This window comes from Sciurus carolinensis, chromosome 14, assembly GCF_902686445.1.
Source record: "Sciurus carolinensis chromosome 14, mSciCar1.2, whole genome shotgun sequence".
Lineage (NCBI taxonomy): Eukaryota > Metazoa > Chordata > Mammalia > Rodentia > Sciuridae > Sciurus > Sciurus carolinensis.
This window is the reverse complement of record NC_062226.1, coordinates 2861333-2873610: the sequence shown is the minus strand read 5'-3', so window position 1 is coordinate 2873610 and position 12278 is coordinate 2861333. Positions and strand designations below refer to the sequence as shown.

At 59.4% G+C, this 12278-nt stretch overlaps 1 protein-coding gene across 2 annotated transcripts in view; it reads right to left on the bottom strand.

Annotated features, from left to right (window-relative positions):
• The window catches only part of Col5a1 (collagen type V alpha 1 chain), a 144841-nt gene that overhangs the window by 99115 nt on the left and 33448 nt on the right, over positions 1-12278 (bottom strand). For both annotated transcript variants that reach the window (XM_047523900.1, XM_047523899.1), the window contains exons 2-4: positions 11236-11403; positions 4858-5071; positions 3778-3940 (exon numbers count right to left, since the gene is read on the bottom strand). In XM_047523900.1, the coding sequence (XP_047379856.1) occupies positions 3778-3940; positions 4858-5071; positions 11236-11403 (545 nt within the window). The remainder of the gene's footprint in view (positions 1-3777; positions 3941-4857; positions 5072-11235; positions 11404-12278) is intronic.

The following is a 12278-nucleotide window of genomic DNA, read 5'->3' as shown; positions in this document are numbered from 1 at the left end:
AGGCAAGGCTGTGGGCCCGAGAGCTGTCCCCTCTCACATACTTGGTTTCCTCTCTGGAGGACTCTGCAAGGGACTGAAGCACCTGCCTTGCCTTCCTAGCAAGGTGGTCCCTTTGGGGAGGAACTCAGACCCAGCCAGAAAGGCAGCGAGGGCCCAAGGGAGATGGGCTGTTGATACCTGCCAAGGCCACACACCTGGGCCCAGCATCTGTGCCAAGGAGGTCACTAGTGCAGGGTCAATGAGCTTAAACTGGACTCTGGCTGGACGTGGTGGCACACACCTGTAATCCCAGCAACTCAGGAGGCTGAGGCAGGAGGATCACAAGTTCAAGGCCAGCCTCAGCAACTTAGTGAGGCCCTAAGCAACTTAGAAAGACCCTGTCTCAAAATTAAAAGTAAAAAGGGTTAGAGATGTAGCTCAGTGGTTAAGTGCCCCTAGGTTCAACCCCAAGTGTAAAAAATAAAATAAATATAAAAATAAAACTGGACCCTGCACTATGGAAGAAGCATTCGTCCTGGCCCTGAAGTCTCCATCCCCCTCTCCTTCCCTCCAGGGCACTTCATTTTGAACAAAGCCAGCCCATAAAATTACCTGGAGCCCCAAACGAGCTCTCCAGGGTTTGGCAAGCCCCGTCTGGAAGCAGCACTGGACATGAAGCTCAGCCAGCGTGCCCCAGCATGGCGCTACCCCCACCAAAAGTGCCTGGATCCCCTGGGCTTGCCCGGAGCTCCACAGAGCCGCGAGACAAGGGGGCTTGCCACGAGCGGAAGCCATCTTTCAGGGAGACAGTGGCTGCTGGAGAAACGGTTCCTACAGAGGACAAGGGATTAAAATGGGGAACCTTTTGGAAAGCCAAGAGTTAAACTCCCTTTTATGTCAAGAAAAATAAAAATTCAGTACCACTTGCACTGAGGCCGAGGGAGGCTGAGACGGCGAGGCCAGTTCACCCGCCCGCTCCGACTCTGCTAAGGCCCGGGCACTGCAGGCACCAGGGCTCTCCGACAGTGTCCATGGAGGAGCGCAGGTCCAATTTCCCGCCGTGAACAGAGCTAACAGCCAGGAAACCCTGGGGCTGGGAAAACACCACCTTCAGACCGTTAACAGCCTGTGGTCAACAGAGCTCCCTCCTGGCAGCCAACCGCACTCAAATCAAATTCCACTACAGGAAAGGACAGCTCGCCAGAAGCACCAAATTCTGGATGCGCCTGTGACCTGCTATTCCAACCCAAAGCTGCGGGGCGAGACCGGCCCAGTTCATTGGAAGAACAAACCAGAGAAGGAAAACTGGGCTCCTCCATTCAAGATCCATTTGTTTTGTGAAAGTTACAAGTGGCTTTCACTGTATTAATATGAAGAGGGAAGCTACGGGGTGCTGGCCGGGGCCACCTGAGTGCACGCTTCCTGGGTTGACTTCCTGCACACGCCGCGCACACAGAAGATGGGCACAACTACTGTCCTCGTTTCACAGGTGAAGAAACTGAGTCTCGGAGAGGTGGGAGAACTTGCGACCTCATGGCTGGGGGCCAAGTCAGCCCCACGGCTCATCTCCGTGCTCCCCCCAAGCCTCAGCCCCTTCACGCTCCCGAGCATGCTCAGTGAGATCAGGTCAGCAGCCTCTGCGTTAGGATCCTATCCATTTCTTAAGATGAGAAAAAGGGCTTTCTGAACCTTTACAGTGAAGGCACACTGGGAGCACACAGGGACCCAGCACAGCACAGAAGAGCCGGCAGACTAATGCAAACCTGATGCCTCCGCCAAGCCTCACCGTGGCCCCAGAGGCAGGGTTCTGGTCAACAGAAAATAAGGACAGCAGCAGCAGCAGCAGCAGCCCTGGCTCCCAGGGCTGAGCAGAGCCCAAGTGCACGTCCCGGACCTCCTGGGTGCTGTTGCTGTCAATCATGCTGAACAAAAACATCCTAAGGCTCACGAGGCCACCTGCTTTGCCAGATCCCCCCACCAGCCAAGAGGTAAAAACGGCTGTGCGACCCCCAAGCCAGCTCTTGAAACCAGCCCCTGGAACAGCCCGGAAGCCGCTGCCTGGCTGAGGATGGCCCTGGATGTCCTGCAGTTCATCCCGGGACAAGCCCGGTCAGAAGCCTCCTGGAGGGTGTGCCTCCTTAACATGCATTTGTCATTGCTGGCGGGCCCCAAGAGCCCCTGGGCTGCTGCGTCCTGCAGGTCTGGTCCCCAGAAGGGCAGCCAGGCCCAGCGACCCACCTCACACACAGCTCCCGCCCTGGTCTCGGCACTCAGGACACTTCCACGCAGAGACAGCTGCCTTGTTGCCTCAGCTGGTCACCCTGGACCACGGGGCTCTGTCCCCCCTTTCCTCCAGCTCCAACTCTGGATTAGCACTCAAAGCAAGAGAGGCAGCGTCATAAAGCACCTGGCACCAGGCAGGCCGTGAGCTTTACGCATCGACCTCCTGTGGTTCTGGCCATAGGTCTTAAAGCCGGCACAGCCAGGACTCCCTTTCACAGAGGGAGAAGCAGAGGCTTAGAACTGTGGAGGCAGCTTGCTGAGGCCCAAAACCAACACTGCACGGAGCCGAGTCCAGCTGGGGGCTCCCTGAGGCCAGCTTTCTGCTGGGCTGGGCTCACTGCTGTGCTGCACCGTGGCTTCACAGCAGACACCCTCACACGCACAGCGGTGCGATCTTGCCGCCCTCACCTCCACAGCAGATACGGTCAACGTGGCACAGACAGGAGAACGCACTGCCTACCTGGTCCTGCCCCCGCAGCACAGCACCAGGATGGCAGCACCGGGTCTGGCTTGGAAGGCCGCAAGTCCCTGAGAAGACACCTGGACCGTTGGCCGGACGCAGGGCTGGCGCCCATACACGCTGACCAGGTGAACAGTCCAGGGAGCTCGGGAATTTGGGGAGAACACTACCCCATCCTGTCCTGTCTCTGACCCTGGGAGGAAGTCCAAGAGCTGGGTAGCTCTTAGAGACCACCAAACCCAGAGGTTCCAAACACCACGCCGGCCATGTCCTTGGTGCCTCCAAATCTCTGCAAAGCCAGATCTCATGTAAAACAGAAAGGAACCCAGTCCAGCAGAGGGGCATCGTCTCTGTCAGAATCCAAGTGCTGCCCAGCATAGCAGGGGTGGCTTTGGGGTCCTGGGATCTGGACCTATGGAGGCTCTGGCTGACTCTGGCCCCACACAGGCCTGAAAGACCCTGAACCAAACTGCCTCCTGGCCAGGAGCTGCTTCCAATGCTGCTTCAGGATGAACCCCAGTCTGGAAGAACTCCACGCTGAAGTCGGGCCCCAGAGCCTGTCTGCTCAGCCCTGTCTCTAAGGCTCTCTCCAGGAAAGAGGCTCCACGGGCCCACAGGAACTCTGCTGAGCTAGAACATTCTGAAGGGAGCCAGCACGTACCCACCTTCCACTCAGTGGCCCAGTTCTGCCCTACCAGTCCACTCAGAGGACACTGTCCCTCCCAGCATGGCCCTTGGACATCAGAAGGCAGCAGTCTGTGTTCCAGAACCTCAGGTCCAGCTTGCCAAGCTGAGATCCTGGAGATGCACATCAGGCCCTCAGACAAGGAGTCACTGCTGTCCCCACACGGCCTCACAGGGAGCCTGTTTGCCACTCCATCCTGCAGGTCCCGGAGGCTTGGGGCCATAGCAGAGGCTGAAGCCAACAGAACTGACCATGCAGGAGGTCAGCCAGCCCCAGCCAAGGAAACCGGCTCCCACAGCTCCAGTGAGGAGCCGGCACTTCATGGCATGTGACCGCTGGGCACAGGGGACTGCTGGCCCTCCGTGCTTACCTCAAACACTTCCTCATCCAGGATCCGGGTGCCAAACACAATGATGCCATTGACGTCCACTATGGGGTGATCGCTGCGGTCAAGGAACTTGGTGGTCTTCTTTTTACAGTCAAGGATCAAGGTGACATTTTTCTTGTGGACACTGAGAGCAATTCGGTGCCACCTGCAAAGAAGCGATCCAGGCGGTGAAGGGGCTGTCCCAGAGCGTGGATCCAGGTGGCTCCCCTGCAGGGTGCTCCACGCGCCCCTCGCTGCCACCGCAGGCTGCAGTTCAAAGTTTCTGGGGCCACACGCTCGGGCACAAATCCCATGTATCACCATGAGGTCTACTCAGCCCCCCAGAGCCCCGAACCCGTGTCTCAGAAGCAGTGAGCCAAGCCCGTAAGCTCCTGGGACAGCGGAGAGGAGGAGCTCGAGAGCTCAGGGCAGGTGTGCAGGCCCGAGCGGGATGGCCCGCGGCACTGTCCCCACACACCGCAGCCACTACAAGAGGCTGCAATCGCAGGCACACCGTAGCACGAGAGCACCCAACTCAAGCGAGGCTACTGACCCCGTGAGAAGCAGGGGCTGCCGCAGAGCCTGCTTCTGACCAAGTGACAGGCCACAGACCTGCCCCAACGTCCCTAAGACCTTCCGAGATCATCGCGGGGCCTCAGACACATCCACGGGGGGTGCTGTCAAGCCACCCAGGTTGGGTGTGTCCCCAAGACAGTCTGGCAGGAGTGGCTTTGTTCCAGATCCTGGCTCCATGTGGAGGGTGTCAACACTGAAGTCCCTTCTGAAGGTGTTGGTGTGACAACACAACCCCCTGTCCCTCTGACCCAGGGAGGCCAGCTTTTGATGTGCTTAGTAGATTCTACAAGGGAAACGGAGGCCCCGGAGGAGCCAGGACCCCCGAAGCCCTAGGGCATAGGCCAGGTCCAGAACCTAAGCCTCAGGACTCCAAGCGCGGTGCCGTCTCCTGCTGGTGACGGGGGGTGTCACACTGCTGCCAGCCGCACCCCTCCTGCAGCCGCCAGCAGGCTCAGATGGCTGCTCCCCCACCCACAGGAGGGGCTCAGGTCGCCCCCTGCCACTTACTTGCCGTCCGACAGGTTGATGCCCCTGAAGAGGGGGTAGTCCTCCGGCCCAGGCCTCCCCGTGTGGTCCTCATAGAGGAAGACGGGGGAGCGGCCCATCTCCAGGCCCACCTGCTGGATGCCCTGCTCGTTGTAGATGGAGACCAGGAAGGCCTGGCTGCCTTTCTTGGCTCTCACGGTGGTCAGGATGGAGAAGTCCTCAGGGAACGCAGACGCTGGAACAGAGGACAGAGATGAGAGGGCAGCCAGGAGCCCCCACCATGCCTGCCCACGGTGGTGTGCAAACAAACCAACTCAGGGATTGGAGACCACTGCTGCACGTGGCGCCACACAGCCACTGGATGCACAGCTGCCCTTTGATCACACTGTTCCTGCAGCCCTTCATGGCCACATGGCCAAGCTGCCCTCTGAGTTCAAATGCAAGCTCCTCCAGGAAGCCTGACCGGTCCTCTAGCAAGGAGCCCCAGTGCCCGCCTCAGTTCCTCCACCTCAGTAAACCTACGCGTGAATCCTAATTGGAACCTCCTAGACCAGGAGCAGCCCGTGGGCACAGGCTGCTTCTGCATCCCTTTAGCATCTAGCACACTCAGCATCCACCGCCGAGGAGGAAGGAGGGAGAGGAGGCGGACAGCCACAGGCTGGGGCACAGCTACACCTGTGCCTTTGTAGATTTCCTGGTTAATATGCAAAACAAGGAGAAAACAAAGAAGTGGAAAGACTTCAAATCCATAGTTTCAAATACAAATCCCTAGTATTTTGATGGGAGGGCATGTGCCTTATGACAGGAAACAGAAGCAATCTGAGATCATTAAGCCAGACCCAGAGGTCCCTGGGGCCCACGCCCACTGGCCACGCCACCCTCAGCCAGTGGCAGGGTGCGTGTCTCGGTCTCCCCCCTGTGGGCCCTGGAGCAATGCCCTCACCATGCGATCTGCATTCTGCTGCGAGTCCGGGGCTGGGTGGCACACAGTTGAGCCATGCATGCCTGAGTCAGCCACAAGTGCCCCAGATCAGTGCGCCCAAGCCCACAGAGGCAGCGGTGCCCACACTGGCTGAGGAGAGGGGCAAGGACCTGCCAGAGCCACCTCATCCTACATTACACCAGAAGAGGGCAGGAGTCAGCTCATGGGCTTGGAGGAGACCAGGCTCTACTGCCAGGCCCACCCTTCCGGACAAATGGAGCGGGTCCACCGGATGGATGACCCAGAAGGCCACAGGCCACTTCTGGGTGGCCAAGCTGGATCAGCAGCAGCTCCAACTCAACGCTATCTGTGGGCGCCCTCTGCTGGCGGAATGCAGCACTGCCGGCGTCATGCTGGGGGAAAGTGACATCAGAGGCCACCACACCCTAGTGTTCTCAGACTCCCCAGCGGGTGGTGACTCGGTCTGTTGCCGCCTGCACTTCCACCTCAGGACATGGGCGACCATAGCTGCTCCAGTGAAACCAGCTGGGCCCCAAAGGCTGGGTGAGCGTGGTGCCCTGGCGCGTGGAGGAGGCTGCCCAGTGGGTCTCGATCCCTCGCTGCAGGTCCACAGGCCTCCGGGGGAGCGCAGGGCAGGCACCTGCAAAAGCCAGAAGCCTGTCTGCAGAGCTCAGTGCCGTGGCCCGCTGCCCCAGGGGCCTGGGCCACAGTGCCGGGGCAGCTCCAGGGGGTGGGAGCAGTGACCAGCGCGGTCATCTTCTTCACTGAGGAACGATTGAGGCTGACCTTCCACAGCGAGGGAGAATCAACAGGTCACGGTGCCACATGGTCACAGGTTCACACCGCTGTCCCCATGTGAGGATGGAAGCGGCTGGAGACCGTGCCCAGAGGGAGTGCCCAGCTAGCCAGGCCAGCAGCACGTCCTGGGTTCAGAAGCAGGTGGGCACCAAAGGCCTGGAGTCATCTGACCTGAAGCTCGGGGGTCACTGACCTGGTCCAGGGAGCCCTGAGCAAATGCAATCTGAGCTGGCAATGCCCTCACCCTCACTTCCGAGGGCCACCTGCCTCCCATCCCACCCCAGGACTCTGTCCCCTAGAGCCCGTTGTGTCTGGAGTGAGGAGGGTGGACGTCAGGGTCCACGGCTCCAGCATGATATACTGTGTAGGACCACGGACCTCATCCTTCCCAGCTCATTAAAATGCTGTTTCTCCATTTTTTAAATCTCTATGGTAACAAATTTTCTTAGCTTAGATAAAACCTGAAAAGATAACTTATGTGGAACATTAATCTCTCTCCTAGAAAAATGACAAAGGATTTATTGTCGCTTTAAGATGGCCTATTCTCATCACGACTCAAGCCAGGCTATCCACACTCTCATCTGGATGGTCGGCAGCCTAGAAGTGGGTCCCCAGCTTCCTACTTCATTTCTTCCAGAAATCCCAGCTGAAGGTGGGCTCAGCAGAAGGCCAGACCCTTCCCCACAGTGGTCCCCATCGTCTTGAGCTGAGGCCCAAAGGCACCAGAGCATCTGAGGCACAGCGGGGCCTAGTGAACGCTTTGCCACCATACCGAGTCATGTTAAGCCACATTGGGTGTATTGATCACTTCACTTGGCCATGTAATCAATAAGCTGTGATTGGTTCCTACTAAGTGCCAGGCTCCAGGAAGACACAGTCAAGGGTCAGATCCAGTCCCCGCCCTCAGGAAATGACATTGCCACAAGGGAGGCAGAAACAGCCATAATCAAGTAAGTCAGCTGCATAGCTGCAAACGTGACGTGCAGAGCCAGGCTGGGGCAGGAAAGAGGCTGGCAGAGTGACTCCTGGGTACGGCTAACTGGACAGCAGGCCAGGACCTGGGGCTGGAGCCTCAGTGCCCAGGGGCAGTGGAGGGCCACGTGAAGGAACCTCTGCTTCCGTGGCCTCCTTCCAGATTGGGGTCAGAGGGGATGAGGGGCAGCCCTCTGCAGTGAGTGGCTGGTCCTGGGGCCTCCCAGCCTGGCCTGGCCCTACTGCTCAGTCGCCGTCAGAGGGAGGTTTAAACTGGTGCTGGCCTATCCTGAGGACACACCTGGGACCACAGTGAGGAGAGATGGCCTCAAGTAGATGCCAAAGGGCAGGGCAGCCACTCAGTCGGGTGGACCCTCAGTGCCTACTGCACAGGGAAGCAGGTGAGCCTCTCAGAGTGGACAACACTGTTCCCTGAGGGCTGCTGGGCTCACCGCTCCTATGATCTCATCTCACACCAGCCCGCCCAGAGAGCCACGGCCCTGTCCTCCACGACCTTTAACCCAGGCCAGTGCTCAAAGGAGACCTGCTAAGAGCAGGTTGCTTCAAGGCCCCTGGCAGATTGGGGCCAGGAGGGGGCCCTGAGGGGCAGCAGGACATTCCGCAGGCGAGGCTGGCTCTAGGGCCCGAGTTCTTACCCCTGCTATGGGGCAAGGGCGGGGTGAAGACGGGGTGCTGGGAAGGCAGAGGCTGCTGGTGTCCATTCCACCCTGCCCTAGACCCTGAGCACCACCGCATCTCAGAGGCCTCCCCAGAGCCAGGGTGCAGGGAGACCAGCACAGGCAGGCCCAGTGGAGAGGGGACCATGCACACACACCCGAGCCGGGAGGTCTGGTAGCCAGGCAGCCAGGCCAGGAGGGCCTGGGCTCTGCCTCCTGGCCATCCTCAGACCCCATACTCAGAGGGCACCGCACGGACAGGCGTCACAGCAGCTGGGGCTCCCTGTGTCCAGGGAGCCTGTTGTGCTCACGGAGACCCCACACCAGCTTCTCTGAGGTCTCCCCACAGTGTGACGTTCCAGGGCAGGCAGAGGACCACAGGCCTGACACCCTGGAGCCAGAAGCCCCTCTTGGGTCTGTTAGCACCCCAAAGCCATGGCCCCAGGCTCTGCTCGAGTCCTCCAGCCAGCTCACCAGTAGCACTGCCCAGTCCAACCGTCAGGAACAGCCGTGCTAGGCGCTCAGCTCCCAGTGTGGCAGACCTCGATCCAAAGGAGCGGCCGGCTGAGCAGCGGAGAGCCCCCAGGACGGGGAGAGGAGCTGGTCTCTGGCCCGCGGCCTGGTAGACGCTGGTGACAGCGGGTATCCTTGGAAGTGGGCCTCGGGACCTCGCCCCCAGCCAGGAACAGGGGGCATTCAAGGCTGCTCTGGTCACTGTGCATCCCCAGGAGCCAGACCCAGGCACGGGGCACAGCGGTGGGGCAAAGGTGGCAGGGCAGGCACACACTATCTGGTCTGGGGCACTGCGAGGGGACACGTCCAGGCAGATGGCAAGCACCTGCTCAGTGCAGCCACCGGGCTCCCAGGACCACTGCCAGGCCCGCTGAGGGGACTCGGACGTCCACCATGGAGATACACCTGGCCGTGGGCTTCCCCGCCTCCAGGACACAGACGTGTGGCTCCACGGCCCAGGCCTTGCTGTGGCCACCGGGACCACCAGCCCTTCTTGTGCAGTCACCGCAGGCAGGGCGTCTGCTTCCCAGCCATGCGGCCCTCCTAGGAGGCCCACCCCACATGGCTGGCCTTGGACCATATCAGACTGCAGAAGCCGTCTGACTCTCCTTTGAGAGCTTCCAATCCTGACACACCCCCCAAGTCCCTCTCAGCAGGCACAGAGGGGGTCAAGCACAGGACCACAGCTGTCCTTGTCCCTCGAACCGCAATGGTGTCCCTCGAACCTGAACAATGTCCCTCACACCTGAATGGTGTCCCTAGAACCTGAACATTGTCCCTTGAACCTCAACGGTGTCCCTCGAACTGGAACAGTGTCCCTCCTGGGGACTGGATGTTCGGGACCTGTAGAAGGGACTCCACTCCACAGAATTTCCCCCTGAATATCCCAAAGCACCCTCCAATCCCACTTGCCCTATGAGGACCACACAACCTAATCATCACTAGGGACCCTGTAAGAGCAATTGAAATTTGTCAAGTGTCTGATCAAGCTACTAATTCAAGAATATAGAAAAACAGATGGAAAAAAAAATCCCCACCGTACTGTTCAGGAAGCCTTCCTGGGTTTCCAGCGACTAAGCCTATATTCCTGAGACCTTGGGAGAGTTTTTGCTGCAAGAAAATCCAGTGGGGAAAAGGGCACAATACAGGGTCAATTTGCTGTGGACTGGGTGACCAAACGGACTCACCGGAAATTGGCTGAAGACCACCTGCAGGGCTGGGGCCACCCCTCCCCCACAGCTCGCCCCTGGAAAGAGGACCTCGCCCTGTGCGGCTCGGTAGGGGCTGGCTCTACACCTCCAGTCAGCAGGGCCCCACCCCTCCAGCCTCTGCCTGGGCCCAGTCCCCCGGGTCAGGACGTCCAGGCCTGGGACCACAGGGCAGGACGGCATGCATCTGGGCAAAGACACAGGTGAGCCTGTGGAGTGGTTCCCAAGGACACTCCCACAGCTGCAAGGATGCTGGCCGCCTCCTCACCTCGCAGAGCCACGCAGATGAGCAGGCTCGTCCACGCCACAGGACCTCTGGGTGCAATGCCTGAACTCCCAGAGACAAACGCAGAAGCACAGTGGACTCGAGGAAGGCTGGGGGGAGTCATGGGCACAGGGACAGGAGCAAAGGACCAGAGGAAGCAAAAACCCAGCCAGCACGGGTGTCCTTCAGGCACGCAGCAGGGACATGCGGTTAACAGTCACCACCGCTGTGAAAAACTGCCCCGATTCCCATTCAGTGTTGGGGTCACATCCAGGCCACCAGAGAGATGGAGCACAGTCTTCTAATGACTGCAAAACATCTCACAAGGTGACTTTATCTGCCATGGGCCCATTCCTCTCCTGAGTCAGAAATGGGAGCTCATTCAGGCCTGGCCACCAGCACCTCCCTGAGGAGGGTATCAATCACCCAGCCATTTACACATGTCCAGATAAGATGGAGGGCTCAATTAACTCGTGTGGGAGGGGATGACATGAACTGCCCCCTGGCTGGTGACAGGGACAACGTGGACCGAGCATCTCACAGCTAGCGAGCCTCCCCCTCCGGGTATGTAATTAAAAGCAGAGATCTGGCGCCTGGCAATGGATTCTCATTAAAAGCCTCAGGCCGCTCGCTGCGAGTCATGATGTTTGATTCATGTATCTCTTAATGTCACTGCCCCCAATTAAGCTTCTGTCTGCAGCCGCTTCCCTTCCCATGTCCCTGAGCTCTCTCTTGCCGCGGCCCCCAGGGACCATCCGTCTCCCTCTTGCACTTGAGACCTGGCAGCCTGTCTGGAGACACACCTGCTTAGAAAGCAAAGGGCAGACAAGGCCTCCCGGCCCTGCTCCCGTGGTGGACAGCGACAGCCGCCCGCTACCTATAGGGCTCTCGCCACCCTGAAATCAAACCTGGCCATGAACAGAGATGGGGAAAACCACATCTGCCTCTGCCGCCTGGCAGGCTCTGCTCCCCGCTGGAGGCCAGAGTCCACAGGAACCCCCGCCCAGAACGTGTGCCTCTTACCAGGGTACAGCTGCTTGGTGGGCGCACTGAGCTGCGCATCTTTGGAGACACGGTATGCGACATCCGGGCCTTTGGAAGATCGTCGTGTGGCACAGAAACCTGTGGTCTTGGTTATTCCATCGGGCAAGTTGTGAAAATCAAGAACCTTCAGGAGATCTGCTGGCTGAGCTGCAATGAGAGAAGAGCTGGGGTCAGCCAGAGGAAGGGGTGTCGTGGGAGCACCCTGGAGTAGGGCTCCGGTGACCACCCCTTACCCCCACGCTGCACCCCACAGAGTTGACCGCACAGGTGAGGGCCAGCTCAGGACAGGCGCAGCCTGCCACAGCAGTGTCCCAGTCTGGTTCTGGCCAGCAGCCATGCACCAGCAGCACACCTTGCTTGTCCCCTCCAATGGCCACCACTGTCCCCATTCGTACATGCATGGCCCTTACTCCCAAATCCTCACGTGGCCGTTGCTGCAGGAGCCTGCCTCTCAGCACACCTCCTCTCACGGGTGTCAGAGGAGACAGAAGCTGGGGACACATTAGACCCACTGTGCCAGGACCACCATTATCATGCCCTTTACCGATGCGATGGGAGTGACCGACAGCTCAAGAACTTGTGCAAATCCCAGAGGACCCACCCCTCCCGCGTCTCCGCTGCTATTGGCAAAATTGTCCCCTTGTCCAATTAACTGTCATTTCCCACAGCAGCTTCCAATGTCCCAGAAAACCACGCACAGGAAGAGGCGCCACGTTCCTTCTGGAAGGCTCCTGCCCCGCCACCCTTCAGGGGCTGCTCAGGGATGGGCAGTGGTCCTGAGGGCCTGCGAGAAGCTGACCCTCTGACCCACGAAGCCACAGCGCTTCTGGGGAGCTCACTGCTACCCCCAAACCAAGGACGGCCTCCCTCCGTTACCAGAACGGAGGCGCCCTGGGAGTTGAGGCAGAGAATGAGCTCCGACTTGCAGCAGGTGGCTGGCTGCTGCCCTGGGGCCTCAGAGACCCACAGCCAGCGTCCAGCCGGCTCCTCAGGGAAGGGAGGCAGAGCTCCTCTGTGTCCTG